Below are 16,555 nucleotides of genomic sequence, written 5' to 3'. Positions count from 1 at the left end.
TTCATATCTGACTGCTCTGGGTGGGCAGTCTGAGAGACTTCCTGAAAGTGAGAGGGCTGCTAAAGGGGCAAGGATTGCACAGAGCTTACTACTCAGGAGAAAGGACAGGTAGACATAATTGTCCAGGTGCACTCTGCTCAGCAGGTTGGGAGCTTAAATGATCTTCAAGCACTCCATCCCCCTGGCTGGCTACGCAGCTCCAAGGCCCCTCACCATGACAAGCAGCCTGCTGTGTCTTCCTTCTGGCTAACCTGCACCTGGCTCAGGCTTGCCAACGGACAACCCCTGCCTGCCCTGGCGTCAGGTCAGCCAGAGGGAAGCCCCACCTACAGCAGCTACCAACACAAAGCATAGAGGCTTACACCTGTGTGTTCGACCCACTGGTACTGGCAGTGGAGACAGGCGTAGCAGCCGGGAAGCAGGAAACAGCTCTTTCCTCCCCCCAGGCACCAACACCGCACCCCTGCGACCCCCGACATTGCTCCAGAGGCTGATCAGCTCCAGAGAGTACAGCTTCTGGGCAGTAGAGGGCACCACAGACAAATTATGACACGTTAAAGAAACCTGGTTCAAAGCGAAATTATGAATACACCTGAGAAAGATTCAAATGAAATTGACCTTATGAATCCTCCTGAAAGATATTTCAAAATAAAATTCATTAACATGCTGTTGGAGGTATAGAAAGTATTCCAGATCTCAGGAATGAATTTAGGATGGTGATCCAATCACTGAAGAACACAATGGAGGGTATTAAAAGCAGATTAGATACAGTGGAGGAGATGGTAAATGAAATAGAATTAGAGAGCAAGAATACAAAGAAGCTGAGGCACAGAGAGAATAAAGTATCTCTAAGAATGAAAGAATACTGAGAGAACTATGTGACCAATTCAAACGGAACAATATTCATATTATAGAGGTACCAGAAGAAGAAGAGAGAGAAAAAGAGAAAGTGTCTTTGAGTAGGTAATTTCTGAAAAATTCCCTAATCTGGGGAAGGAGATAGTTTCTCAGGCCATAGAGGTGCACAGATCTCCCAACACAAGGGACCCAAGGAAGACAACAGCAAGACATAATAATTAAAATGGCAAAGATCAAGGATAAGGACAGATTATTAAAAGCAGCCAGAGAGTGAAATAATATCACATACAAAGGAAAACCTATCAGGCTTTCATCAGACTTCTCAGCAGAAACCTTACAGGCCTGAAGGGAGTGGCATGATATATTTAATGCAATGAAGCAGAAGGGCCTCCAACCAAATACATTATCCAACAAGATTGTCATTTAAATTTGAAGGAGGGATTAGACAATCTCCAGATAAGTAAAATCTGAGAGAATTTACTTCCCACAAATCATCTCTACAGTGTGTTTTGAAGGGACTGCTTCTCGTGTTCCTAGGTTAAATAGCTGTCATAAAAAGGGATAGACAAAGAGTACAGAGTATGATACCTAATATATAAAGAATGGAGGGGGAAAAAAAGAACCTTTAGATTGTGTTTGTAATGGCATAGTAAGTGAGTTAAGTTAGACTCTTAGATAATAAGGAAGTTACCCTTGAACCTTTGGTAACCACGAATTTAAAGCCTGCAATGGCAATAAGTACATACCTGTCGATAACCACCCTAAATGTAAGTGGTCTGAACGCACCAATCAAAAGACATAGAATCACTGAACAGATAAAAAAACAAGACCCATCTGTAGGCTGTTTACAAGAGACTCACTTCAAACCCGTCATACACAGACTAAAAGTAAAGGATTCGAAAAAATATATTTCATGAAAATAATAGGGAGAAAAAAGCAGGTGTTGCAGTACTTGTATCAGACAAAATAGACTTCAAAACAAAGTAAGTCACAAGAGACAAGCATATTACATAATGATAAAGGGGTCAATCCAACAAGAGGATATAACCATTATAAATATTTATGCATCCAACACAGGAGCACCTACATATGTGAAGCAAATACTAACAGAATTAAAAGGGGAAATAGAATGCAATGCATTCATTCTAGGAGACTTCAACACTCCACTCACTCCAAAGGACAGATAACCACACAGAAAATGAGGAGACAGAGGCATTGAACAACACATTAGAACAGATGGACCTAACAGACATCTCAGAACTCTCCACCCAAAAGCAATAGGATACACATTCTTTTCAAGTGCACATGGAATATTTTCCAAAATAGACCACATACATACTAGGCCACAAAAGAGCCTCAGTAAATTAAAAATGATTGAAATTGTACCAACCACCTTCTCAGATCACAAGGGTATAAAAGTAGAAATAAATTGTACAAAGAAAACAAAAAGGCTCACAAACACATGGAGGCTTAACAACATGCTCCTAAATAATCAATGGATTATGACCAAATTAAAACAGATTAAGCAATATATGGAGACAAATGAAAACAACAGCACAATGCCCCAACTTCTGTGAGATGTAGCAAAGGTAGTTCTAAGAGGGAAGTATATAGCAATCCAGGCCTACCTCAGGAAAGAAGAACAATCCCAAGTGAACAGTCTAAACTCACAATTAACAAAACCAGAAAAAGAAGAACAAATGAGGCCCAAAGTCAGTAGAAGGATGGACATAATAAAGATTAGAGCAGAAATAAATAAAATAGAGAAGAATAAAACAACAGAAAGAACTGATGAAAGCAGGAGCTGGTTCTTTGAGAAAATAAACAAAATAGATAAACCCCTAGCCAGACTTATTAAGAAAAAAGAGAATCTACACACATGAACACCATCAAAATTGAAAAATGAAAAATCACAATGGACACCACAGAAATACAAAGAATTATTAGAGAATACTGTGAAAATCCAAATGCTAACAAACTGGATGACCTAAAAGAAATGGACAACTTTCTAGTAAAATAAAACCTTCCAAGACTGACCCAAGAAGAAACAGAAAATTTAAACAGAGCAATTATCAGCAATGAAATCAAATCAGTAATCAAAAAACTACCCAAGAACAAAACTCCTGGACCAGATGGATTCACTGCTGAATTTTATCAGCATTTAGAGAAGACATAATACCCATTCTCCTTAAAGTTTTCCAAAAAAAAGAAGAGGAGGGAATACTTCCAAACTCATCCAATGAGGCCAGGATCACTCTAACAGCAAAACCAGAGAGACACCACAAAAAAAGAAAATTACAGGCCAATATCCCTGATGAACATAGATGCAAAAATACTCAACAAAATATTAGCAAATCAAATTAAAAAATACATCAAAAAGATCATTCACCATAATCAATGAGGATCTATTCCAGTGATGCAAGAATGGATGGTACAATATTCAAAAATCCATCAACATCTTCCACTACATCGACAAAAAGGACAAAAATCACATGATCATCTCCATAGATGCTGAAAAATCATTTGACAAAACTCAACATCCATTCATGATAAAAACTCTCAACAAAATGGGTATACAGGGCAAGTACCTCAACATAATATAGGCCATATATGACAGACCCACAGCCAATGTCATACTTAACAATGAAACACTGAAAGCTTTTCCTCTAAGATGGAACAAGACAAGGATGCCCACTCTCCCAAATTTTATTTGACATAGTACTGGAGGTTATAGCCACAGCAATCAGACAACACAAAGAAATAAAAGACATCCAGATTGGCAAGGAACAAGTTAAACTACCACTGTTTGCAGATGATATGATACTGTATATAAAAAAACCCTAAAGAATCCACTCCAAAACTACTAGATCTAATACCTGAATTCAGCAAAGTTGCAGGATGCAAAGCTAATACACAGAAATCTGTTGCATTCCTACACACTAACAATGAACTAGCAGAAAGAGAAATCAGGAAAAGAATAAAATATCTAGGAATAAACCTAACCAAGGAAGTGAAAGATTTATACCCTGAAAACTACAAGACACTCGAGAGAAATTAAAGAGGACACTAATAAATGGAAATACATCCCATGCTCATGGGTAGAAGAATTAATATTGTCAAAATGGCCATCCTGCCTAAAGCAATTTAGGATTTAATGCAATCCCTATCAAAATGCCAACAGCATTCTTTAACGAACTAGAATAAATACTTTTGAAATTCATATGGAACCAACAAAAGATCCTGAATAGCCAAAGCAATCCTTAGAAGGAAGAATAAAGCCAGGGGGATTACACTCCCCAACTTCAAGCTCTACTAAAAAGCCACAGTAATCAAGACAATTTGGTACTGGCACAAGAACAGACCCATAGATCAATGTAACAGAATAGAAAGCCCAGATATAAACTCAAGCATATATGGTCAATTAATATATGATAGAGGAGCCATGGATATATAATGGGGTAATGACAGCCTCTTCAACAACTGGTGTTGGCAAAACTGGGCAGCTACATGTGAGAGAATGAAATTGGATTACTGTATAACTCTATAACCAAAAGTAAACTTGAAATGGTTCAACGACCTGAATATAATTCAGGAAACCATGAAACTCTTAGAAGAAAACATAGGCAAAACTCTCTTGAATATAAATATGAGCATTTTTTCATGAACATATTTCCTCAGGCAAGGGAAACAAACAAAAATGAACAAGTGGGATTATATCAAAATATAAAGCTTCTGTGCAGCAAAGGACACCATCAGTAGAACAAAAAGGTGTTCTACAGTATGGGAGAATATATTCATAAGTGACATATCCAATAATGGGTTGACATCCAAAACATATAAAGAGCTCAAGCACCTCAACAAATAAAAAGCTAACAATCCGATTAAAAAATGGGCAGAAGAAATTCAGATGGCCAACGGGCACGTGAAAAGATGCTCCACATTGCTAATTATCAGGGAAATGCAAATTAAAACCACAATGAGATATCACCTCACACCAGTTAGGATGGCCAACATAGAAAAGACTTGGAACAAGAAATGCTGGCAAGGATGCGGAGAAAGGGGAACCCTCCTACACTGCTGGTGGGAATGTAAATTAGTTCAACCATTGTGGAAAGCAATATGGAGGTTCCTCAAAACACTAAAAATAGAAATACCATTTGATCCAGGAATTCCAATCCTAGGAATTTACCCTAAGAAAACAAGAACACAGATTCAGAAAGACATGTGTACCCCTATTTTATTGCTGCACTATTTATAATAGTCGAGGCATGCAAGCAACCTAAGTTTCCATCAGTAGATGAATGTATAAAGAGGAGATGCTACATATACACAATAGAATATTATTCAGCCACAAGATGAAAACAAATCCTACCATTTGCAACAATATGGATGGAGCTAGAGGGTATTATGCTCAGTGAAATAAGGCAAGTGGACAAAGACAGGTACCAAATGACTTCACTCATTTGTGGAGTGTAACAACAGAGCAAAACTGAAGGAACAAAACAGTGGCAGTCTCACGGAACCCACGATTGTACTAGTGGTTACCAATGGGAAAGGGGTTGTGGAGAGTGTGTGGAAAGGGAGGAAGAAGGGTATTAAGGGGGGGCATGGGGAAGGCATTATAGCACAGAGAAGACAAGTAGTGACTCTACAGTATCTTACTATGCTGATGGACAGTGACTATAATGGGGTATGTGGTGGTTACTTGACAATAGGGGGGTTGTAGAAACCACAGTGTTGCTCATGTGAAACCTTCATAATACTGTATATCAATGATACCTTAATAAAAATTAAAAATAAATGTACAAGGCAACATGATTGTAAAAATCCATAGCTCTTTCATAAATATGGCACTTTTTAAAAAATAATCAAAGTCATAATAAAGCCAACAGAAATTCTGCTATGGAGTTTGATTACAAGGAAGAGAAAGAATAACCTTTCGAGTAAAGACATTAATAGTACATCAAAAAGTAGTTCCATCCAATTTGAATTTCTCCAACATTTTAATACATTTCATAGCTTCTTTTAAGACTCATGTATTATAAATCAACACAAATAAAATTCAGTTACAATTTTTTCCTGTACTGTGTTTTTTTAATATTCTGGAGCAGACTGACACTTTAGGAAGGGTATTAAGACTCACCACAAATAAAATTCAGTTTCAATTTTGTCCTGTACTTTGTTTTTTTTAATATTCTGGAGCAGACTGACACTTTAGGAAAAAAGAAGTCTTCCCCAGGGTCCCTAATGTCCTCTGCAAGGGTCTCTGAGGTAAAACCGTTTTCATAATTAAACTAGGAATTACTTTTTTAACATATGATACATACTAATAAGTATTTAAATTTTTCTTGGTTTTAAGTTTTATTATGGTAAGTATCAATACATAACTGAAAATCTTTCACATAATTGAAACTCTTTGGGACTGTCAATTGTTTTTATTAAGGTATCATTGATATACACTCTTATGAAGGTTTCACATGAAAAACATTGTGGTTACTGCATTCACCCATATCAAGTCCCCCCATACCCAACTGAAGTCATTGTCCATCAGTGTAGTAAGATGCCACAGAGTCACTACTTGTTTTCTCTGTGCTACACTGTCTTCTCTGTGAACCCCCATACCTTGTGTACTATTCATAATACCCCTTAATCCCTTCTCCCTCTGTCCCCTCCACACCCTCCCCAACTGTAGAGGTCCAAGCCGCGGCCGAGGTCAGACCCCAGCCCTTCTAAGATGGCGCTCACATCCGGTAATGGCACATCCCACGCATCCGCTCTGCCAAGTAGGAGAATCCCCCTCCCAGACCTTATAAGTAGTTCCGTGCTCGTGCACACTGCATGATTTCCGCCCTGTCGCCAATAGAGTTAAAGGTCACGCATGCTCTCCCCTTTGATTGGTCTAGGAAACATATATATATAGCGGTAGTTAGTAGTAGGCAGAGGGAGAAGCCAGCAGAGGGAGAGGCCAGCAGAGGGAGAAGCCAGCAGAGGGAGAGGCCAGCAGAGGGAGAGGCCAGCAGAGGGAGAGGCCAGCAGAGGGAGAAGCCAGCAGAGGGAGAAGCCAGCAGAGGGAGAAGCCAGCAGAGGGAGAAGCCAGCAGAACCAGAAGCTAGCGAGCCAGCCTGCAGAGACGAGAGGAATAAGCTAGAGAGAAACTAAAAGAGCTCTAACTCATACTTGCCTGCGTGCAAGCTGCAATCTTTCTGTAACACCGCCTGTGAGAAGAAATTAAAGCTGATTGAAACCGAACCAGGTCTCCTGTGATCGCGTCGACTCGACCCACGGGAAGCGGGCGCGATACCCAACGCCTGCTCTTTTGTACTGCTAGTCCATTCTTGGAGTCCAAGTCTGCTGCTGTTTTGTTCCTTCAGTTTTTCCTCTGTTGTTACACTCCGCAAATGAGTGAAATTATTTGGTACTTGACTTCTTCTGCCTGGCATATTTCTGGAGGTTAGGATCTCCAGAACTATGTTGAATAAAAGTGGGGAGAGTGGGCATCCTTGTTCCCGATCTTAAAGGAAAAGCTTTCAGCTGCTTGCTGTTAAGTATGATGTTGGCTGTGGGTTTGTCACATAGGCCTTTATTATATTAAGGTACTTGCCCTGTATACCCACTTTGTTGAGAGTTTTTATCATTAATGGATGTTGAATTTTGTCGAATGCTTTTTCAGCATCTATGGAGATGATCATGTGATTTTTGTCCTTTTTGTTGATGTGTTTTATGATGGTGATGGATTTTCAAATATTGTACCATCCTTGCATCCCTGGAATAGATCCTTGTTGATCATGGTGGATGATCTTTTTGATGTATTTTTGAATTCGGTTTGCTAATATTTTTTTGAGTATTTTTGCATCTATGTTCATCAGGGATATTGGTCTGTAATTTTCTCTTTTTGTGGTATCTTTGTCTGGTTTTGGTATTAGAGTGATCCTGGCCTCACAGAATGAGTTTGGAAGTATTTAGTATTGTCAATTTTTAGAGTTTAATGGGCCACGGACCAAAATTTTGAGAGCCATCACTTTAGGGTAATATATTCTTTTTATCCTTGAAAAACCAAAGCATATACAGTTTACATTTCTCTGTCAATATCACTTACTCCTAATATAGTCTCTTATGTTAGTCACATGTTAATTGTAACTTTTAACCATAGTAACTTCTATTTCATAGTGAAAGCGGAAGTAGGAATGGACAATTGAGAGATGTCATATGTGAGCAATGTAGCTGACTACCAGAGCTCATGAACTTTTTGTACTATTGTCTATAGCACCTAGATCTTTTCACACTTTGTTGATATGTAAAAGTCTAAGTGTTAACATGGAAAATGAACATTTTTTACATGACTTAAAGATATTGCTTGTGAAAAATAAGCAAAAGGACATAATCTTAGGTTTAATGATTAATGTTTGAGAATTTTATCCTATATCTAGTAACATATTCAATATTGTCTACTGTTTTAAGGTATCTAAGGACCTTGGAAATTATCAGGATGACATTATGCAAAATACAAATACTGTTGAATAATGAATCAGTTTAGTTGAACACAGACTTATGTTTTCAAATTCTTAAACATTATGGAGAATATTAGTTTGCGTGGCAAACCTCTATAGATTAAGAAAAACATACCTGAGTAAAATAAATGTATTATACTTAGCACTGTTACATCAAGAAAAGACATGGGTGTTTTATAAAACCAAAGTTATTGAATTAGTCTTGTGTTTACCAAAGATTTTTGTTATGTGAACTTGGAATATTAAATGTTTCTGGTTTACTTACTGTAGAAAAAAATTTTTTTAAGTTTAATACAGTTAAAGTATTAGAAATCCAATTTATTTTCTGGGAATTTTAGGATTGTTTATCTCTTTATATTATTTATTTTATTTCTATAAACCAATCAGAATTAATTTGAGACCTTTAATTTAAGAGACTTTATTCTAAGGGGCTTTAAGAGACTTTATAACTTATGTTGTTAATACTTTCACAGGCTATTAACATCATGATTATACATAGTGATAAAGCTCTCTGAATTACAAACACATAGTTTATAGCTTCAGTTCTATCATTTCAGCCACAAGTCAAGACTGAGCACAGAAATATAAACAAATACAATCTAGCTACCAAAGCTAGAATTCTTTTTAGATTCTTAATTGATTTAGCTCACCATGGATTAATAGACAAAGATTAACAAAGTGGATTCTCTATCATTTCTTATGGGTAATTATAATTCATTAATCCATTTACAGAGATCTCCACAAATCATAAAACTTCTTTTCAATTATTGCTAATAATTGTCCAAACTACAACAAATTCAAAATCAGTAAAGAAGAAAAAAGTAGAGTCAGCAGAGTTAAATTTTTATTGCCACTTGGATTCACAGTGGGAACCAAGATGAGATCAGGGCTTAAGCTGCTCATAGGGTTATGTATCTGATTCTAGCAGATCAATTTTGGCATTGGGAATCTTTTTTGAATGAGCTCCAAAAGGTTGCAAGATAATTTTTGATAAAGAAAATCATTAATAAATGACTATGTCTCAAAAATTTAACACATTACTGTAGGATCAGAGGTCCTTTTGATTTCTCTTACTGGTTTCCTAATAGATATCTGAGACTTAATTAAATATCACCTCTAAGCTTTTCTTTCTTGCAATCCTATCTCAGTTAATGTTAGTTCCATTTCTCCAGTAGCTCAGACACAAAATCATGAAGTTATCCTTGATTTCTTTCTAACTGCACATCTGATCTCTTAGCAAAATCATCTTGGTTCTACCATCAAAATATACTCAGAATCCATTAGCTGTTCAGTTATAAAAAAAAAAAAAGATCAGATCTTTTTCATTTCTTTGCTCAAAACCCAGTGGCTTCTCAAAGTAATGAAGTTCTTTCATTGGCCTTCAGAGCCCTCCCATGCTCACCCTACTCCAGCCAGACTTTGCTCATAACTATTCTTCACACTTACCAGGCACACTTCTGCCTCATGGCCTTTTTACTTGCTGTAGAATGTAAAAGAATCTGCATTCTTTGTACTGCCAGGAATGTAGAGGCCACATGAAAGCCTCTTTTTTGTTTTGTTCTCTTTTGGGGTTCTTTGAGCACACCAAACACACATCTGACTCAGAGCCTTTATATTTGTTCTTCCCTCTGCCCTTTCCTCAGATAAATGAATAGCTCACTCTTGTTTTATTCATGTCTCATATGTCATCTAATTAGAGAAGCTGTATTTAAATAACCTTCTTGGGGACCTCTATCATGTTGTTTTTTCCCCCCTTTTAGACTTAATGCATAATACCTGTTTGTCTCCCCAGGATGAGAGCAGGGGCTTTGTTTTATTGCTGTAATTTCTAACACCTAGAATAGTGACTGACTAAATATTTGTTAAATAAATGAAGTCAGCTGATAGAGACTTGGGGGAGAGGGATTACGAACAGTAATACACTCTTCGTTACATAAATTACAATCTTCCCTCTCAACATTTTATTTATTTATTTATTTATTTGTGTATTTATTTTATTTATTAAGGTATCATTGATATACACTCTTATGAAGGTTTCACAAGAAAAGCAATGTGGTTATTACATTCACCCTTATTATCAAGTCCCACCCCCCATACCCCATTGCAGTCACTGTCCATCAGTGTAGTAAGATGCCAGAGTATCTATTTGTCATCTCTGAGCTACGCTGTCTTCCCTGTGACCCCACACACACCATGTGAACCAATCATAATACCCCACAATCCCCTTCTCCCTCCTTCCCCACCCCTCCCCTTTGGTAACCACTAGTCCCTTCTTGGAGTCTGTGAGTCTGCTGCAATTTTGTTCCTTCAGTTTTGCTTCACTGTTATACTCCATAAATGAGGGAAATCCTTTGGTACTTGTCTTTCTCTGCCTGACTTATTTCACTGAGCATAATACCCTCTAGCTCCATCCATGTTGTTGCAAATGGTAGGATTTGTTTCTTATGGCTGAATAATATTCCATTGTGTATATGTACCACCTCTTCTTTATCCGTTCATCTACTTATGGACGATTAAGTTCCTTCCATATCTTGGCTATTGCAGATAGTGCTGAGGTAAACATAGGGGTGCATATATCTTTTTGAATTGGAGAAGTTGTTTGCTTTGGGTAAATTCCTAGGAGTGGAATTCCTTGGTCAAATGGTATTTCTATTTTTAGTTTTTTTGAGGAACCTCCATATTGCTTTCCACAATAGTTAACTAGCTTACATTCCTAACAGCAGTGTAGGAGGGTTCCTGTTTCTCTATCCTCGCCAGCATTTGTTGTTTTCTATGTCTTTCTTTCGCCTAGTCTTTTCTATGTTGGCCATCCTAACTGGTGTGAGGTGACATCTCATTGTGGTTTTAATTTGCATTTCCCTGATTAATTAGTGATGTGGCGCATCTTTTCATATGCCTGTTGGCCATCTGAATTTCTTCTTTGGAGAAGTGTCTGTTCATATCCTGCATACATTTTTTAATAGGGTATTTGCTTTTTTGGGTGTTGAGGCATGTGAGTTCATTATATATTTCGGATGTTAACCCATTGTTGGATATTTCATTTACAAATATATTCTCCCATACATTTCCCCATTGTATATCCATGGCTCCTTTATCGTATATTAATTGACCATATATGCTTGTGTTTATATCTGGGCTCTCTGTTGTGTTCTATTGGTCTGTGGGTCTGTTCTTGTGCCTGTACCACATTGTCTTGATTACTGTGGCTTTATAGTAGCTATCTCTAACATTTTATAGGGAAATTTCTTGTGTAGAAAAATCTCTCACTTATGCTTGAATTTCTGTTAATTAAATACTAAGCTAACAAATAAATGTTCTTTGATGTTTAAGACCAGTTATTTCATTTTCTTTATATATGAGATCCTTTGGGGATAAAGGGGTTTTTGAAATGAAAAATAATGTTGGAACATGGAATATTGTAGGGTTTATCAGCCCTGTTTGAATGTCAGTATTATAACTACCTTGGGCAAAAAAAGCATGAAAGATTGGCTTATCTTGGGAGGTAAACAAAGGCATTTGTTTATAGAGAGGGAAATAAAGGGCCTGAGAAGAATTTGGAATCACTAAGAGCTGGCAGGTAGATATCATTTATCCTTACCTAAGTCTCTTCTTTCTAATGTTGTATGGGGAAGATAAAGGGCAAGTTAATTTTTTGTCCCTAAAGTAGGAGGACAGTCCTTGCCTTTTTATCTTTCATTCATTCAGGAAATAGTTGAGTTCCTATTAGCTAACAGGCTGGGTCAGAGTGCTGGGAGTACAGTGGTAGATGAGCTTGTTTCCTACTGAGCGGACCCCACCTTTTTATCCATTTCCTGATTTTGTAGTTCGAGTGTTAATCATTGTTTCATTGTCTTGTAGGTGATGAAAGAACCATGGTTTTTGTTGAAACTAAGAAGAAAGCAGATTTTATTGCCACTTTTCTTTGTCAAGAGAAAATACCAACAACAAGTATTCATGGGTAAGTAGATTTCCTAGTAGGGAGGTGACTTCTATTTGTCATTTGTTAAAAAGCATCAGTATATATAACTAATATGACATAATCCTAGGATTAGGGTTCAGAATTTTCAAGATCTAAACTTGCTCTTCATCTTCATTTTAAGTTTCTGTAAGAACTAAATGGTGGGAACGAATGGGGGCAAGTTCTTAGACTCATTATGAGGAGTGATACCTTCTCAGCAGATCTCACTTAACACCCTCTTGTCCTCACATCTAAATTTTTCCTTTGCTCAATCTTATCTTTCTGTTTCCTGACATTTTTGTATTGGCATGCTTAAAAATGTCATATTAACACAACTTTATTGACACTTTACTAATGGATCTAAGACAATCAGTGAACAGGTAGAAGTTTGAGATTAATACTTTAAAAAAAGCCTCTATTTGTGAAGCGTTCTAATCATGAAGTATATATTTTTTTGTTAAGACTAGAAAGAGATTATTAATAGGTAAGCTTTGATGTTTGTCATACATTAGTTTGCATTTTGGCTGTCTGTATTACCTGTATGGAGATAATTAATCCACTCTCAGAGTATTGTTCTGAGAATTAAATAAAATGGCTTGAAAGGAATTAATACCTGACATTGAAAGGAATTAATATAATACCTGACATATAAGAGATAGACATTAATATGAAATGATGCTGTTCTTACTATTATTAAAAAGAAATTAATGTGAACTTTAATGGTTCTCTTTAGTAATTTTTTCAATTGCTGTCCATATGCATGGTTTCTTTTCTTTCTAGTGACCGGGAGCAGCGAGAAAGAGAGCAGGCTCTAGGGGATTTTCGCTGTGGAAAGTGCCCAGTTCTTGTTGCTACCTCAGTAGCAGCCAGAGGGCTGGATATTGAAAATGTTCAACATGTTATCAATTTTGATCTTCCTTCTACCATTGATGAATATGTTCATCGAATTGGACGTACTGGTCGTTGTGGAAATATTGGCAGAGCTATTTCCTTTTTTGATCCTGAATCAGATAACCATTTAGCACAGCCTCTGGTGAAAGTATTGTCAGATGTAAGTTCCAAATTTTTAAAACTGAAGTGATGGTGTTCCTTATCATTAAAAGTAGACATTTTATATATACATATATTCAGGAAAAGAAAACTGTTCAATCTTTGAGATTTTATTAAGCATGTGGTATATGAAGTCAATTTTTTTTTAAGGCTCAACAAGATGTTCCTGCATGGTTGGAAGAAATTGCCTTTAGTACACATGTTCCTGGCTCCAGTGGTAGTACAAGAGGAAATGTGTTTGCATCAGTTGATACTAGAAAGGTTAGTTGAGGGGAAAAATTCAAAACTTGGCTTACAGTTTCTCTTTGTGAATGTTGTACTTAATAATGTGAAGTAACTAAACATCCAATAATTTCAGTCATTATTTTCAGACCTAGAAGATTACTTTAGTATTTCTGAAATTCTGTATACTATATATTTTTGGTCTTAAAGGTGAGGAATTAACTTTGAAATTTATGCTCAAATATCTTCTTTTCCTAGGTTTGCTGGCATTTTAAATTCTGATTAGGGATCTTACAAATTTTCTGTAGGAATTCTTTAGTTTTGGAATTCTGACTATATTATTAATTAAGATAAAAGACTTGAGATAATGAATTACAGATCTTATGTGTCAGTTTATAGGCATCACCACTTTTATACAGAAATAATGGGCATATTAGTCATTGAATATTTATGCTTAATCACTGAAGTGTAGAGCTTTTAAGTTTTTTTACTTGTCAAAACTATTGGATTAAAAAAGTTTTTTCTTGAAATATTTTGTGTACAGTTCAGACCTCCAAGGTTATATGGGCCTTTTTTCAGATGGATTGAATTTAGTGAGAAGAACGTTTTACATATATGTATATATATTTGGGGAAAACATGGTAGAAAGCTTGAGTCCCTGCTCTCTGGGCATTGTAATTTTAGAGATGTCATAAAATTAAATGTTTCCTTCTTCCTTTTTTTTCTTAAGAATTACAAGGGCAAGAGCGCTTTCTACACAACAGGGTTTTCTTCTTTACAAGCTCCCGATCCAGTAGATGATGAGTCATGGGATTAAAGCTGAAACAGCCTTCAAGTTTGTGGTACAGTTTTGATGCAGAGAAGACAATAGTTTTGATTTTTGAGCTTTTAACAGAAATGTGAAACCTGACACTTGTATCTCTTGTCCTTCTGTTCTTACTCCCACCCTTAAAAAAATATATATCCTGACTAGTTATGTGAAATGCTGAAAGTTACAGTGTTGCAGTTACTGATATAAATGGTATTGCCTGGAAAGGTTAAAGCATTATAGATGTCTTGCTTATTTCTAGTGTATTCTTCAGAGGTTTTAGACATGTTTCATGTCTAAATGCTAAGTCTTAGTATAGTGTTTATGGATCCTATTACAAGCAATAGCATGGTTAAAAATTATTAGGTCTCATTTTTACTTAAAAGGAAACCTTACAGTGTGTCACTAAAATATGGTAACATGATTTTCATGAAGCAGTGAAAGACACAAGCCTGTTAAGACAATTTTGATTCTAGATCATCCGATATGTGATAAAAGTGGTTAAATGTTTGCTATGTGAGCTCTGTACTCAATGATATAACAAATGTCTGTTTTTATAATATGTAAACTTTCCTTGAAAATAAAGGATGAAACATTTTTCCCCTTAAGTTTTCCAGTAGCACTTTTAATTATTCTTTGTTACATATCATAGTTCATTATTTTAAATTTTGTTGAGTTGGGAGACCAATGAAGTGAACAAAAAGTCTAAACATAAATATTATGGTATAATGTACATTAATACATATATTAAATAATGAAGATCATTCTTTAAACTCAAGCTATTATCAATAAGAAACAATGCTGCTCACTTTTGCCATAATATGTCATATTTTAAGATTAATGAAGAATCTTTTTTTCATTTACCATTACATATCTTCAACTTAACGTATTTATTAGAATGTGAGAAGTTCTTAAGTCAGTAAATGAGTGAACCAAAACACTAAGACATAAAACAAGTGAGGTGTAAATTTTGGGGAGACAAAAAATGATCAGTGTTATATATATGTCAGTGTTCACTTAAAAAAAAATTCAAAAGCAACATGTCCCCAACATATATCTTATTATAGGAATTTGCTTAATAAATGAAACATCACATATGAAAAGATGTTGTTAGGATTAGTTAGATAACCTACCCCATGCTATATTCAAAATTCTGTGTGAATTATAAAAATTTAAAACTATAAAAAACATTAAATATTAAGCCTTTGAAATCTGATGTTAAGTTGACTTTAAACTTAAAGATCAGAAATCATGAAGGAAATGAACAAATTTGATCACAAAAGGATTTAGTTGCTTTTATCAAAAGTGAATAGCAGATGAGGAATAATACCACTGTCACTACAATGGACTATCAGTGTGTAGTTCTTTATATGTGTATTTGTAGGATAGCAATAGGTGAATGCTTAAAGAACAGACAGACAATTCAAAAAGGGAAGTTCAGCTAATAAAAATATGGGAAATACTTAACTTGATCTCCATAAACTCATTTTTGGGAAAGGCTGAATGAAGGTGTTTGTCTATATGCTCCTCCATTGGACATTTCTGTCTTTTTTTTTTTGTTTTTCTTCATATCCTCAAAGAGCAGCTTGGTTATAGCTGGCCTGATTGCTCTTAAAGTATTTTTGAATTTGATTTGTCAAATTATCTTAATAGCATTACTGAATCAAATGTAAAAAGGGAAAGGTAATGATACATAATCCTATCATTACAAGCCAACCATAAATGTCCCTATGTTCATTTACCTCATTTCTAGGTATAGATATGAATGATTTGTAAAATCATCAAAGTAAGAGATACACATATGATTTCTGTTGTACATCCCACACTCAACTGCCTTTAACTGTTTCTGTTGGCTGCCATCACGTATTTTATTTTTGTCTCACCAAGTTTAGACTGCTTTTGACTTTATGTACTATAGGTAAGGATTTAACTCACCTCACTTTTAGTTGCTCTGTAACTAAGTAATCTAGTTGGAAGTATGTTTTGTGAGATGATAAAGGCACCTTTCTCCTTCCTTCTGTTACTGATTTTCATATTGCAACTTCTACAAAGTTAACATTTTCATTCTATTTTATAAAGTCTCCCTGGTTATATTGCAACTTCTGTACAAAGTTAACATTTTCATTCTATTTCATAAAGTCCAGTTATATC

At 35.8% G+C, this 16,555-nt stretch overlaps 1 protein-coding gene across 1 annotated transcript in view; it reads left to right on the top strand.

Annotated features, from left to right (window-relative positions):
• The window catches only part of DDX4 (DEAD-box helicase 4), a 111,856-nt gene extending 96,852 nt beyond the window's left edge, over nt 1–15,004 (top strand). The window contains exons 17-20 of the mRNA XM_073233459.1: nt 12,225–12,324; nt 13,105–13,375; nt 13,525–13,635; nt 14,327–15,004. Of these exons, the coding sequence (XP_073089560.1) occupies nt 12,225–12,324; nt 13,105–13,375; nt 13,525–13,635; nt 14,327–14,413 (569 nt within the window). The 3' untranslated portion in view covers nt 14,414–15,004. The remainder of the gene's footprint in view (nt 1–12,224; nt 12,325–13,104; nt 13,376–13,524; nt 13,636–14,326) is intronic.
• The last annotated feature ends 1,551 nt before the right edge of the window (nt 15,005–16,555 follow it).

The sequence above is a fragment of the Manis javanica genome, chromosome 1 (genome assembly GCF_040802235.1).
Source record: "Manis javanica isolate MJ-LG chromosome 1, MJ_LKY, whole genome shotgun sequence".
Lineage (NCBI taxonomy): Eukaryota > Metazoa > Chordata > Mammalia > Pholidota > Manidae > Manis > Manis javanica.
The sequence above is the reverse complement of the archived record's forward strand: the minus strand, read 5'-3'. Positions and strand labels throughout refer to the sequence as shown.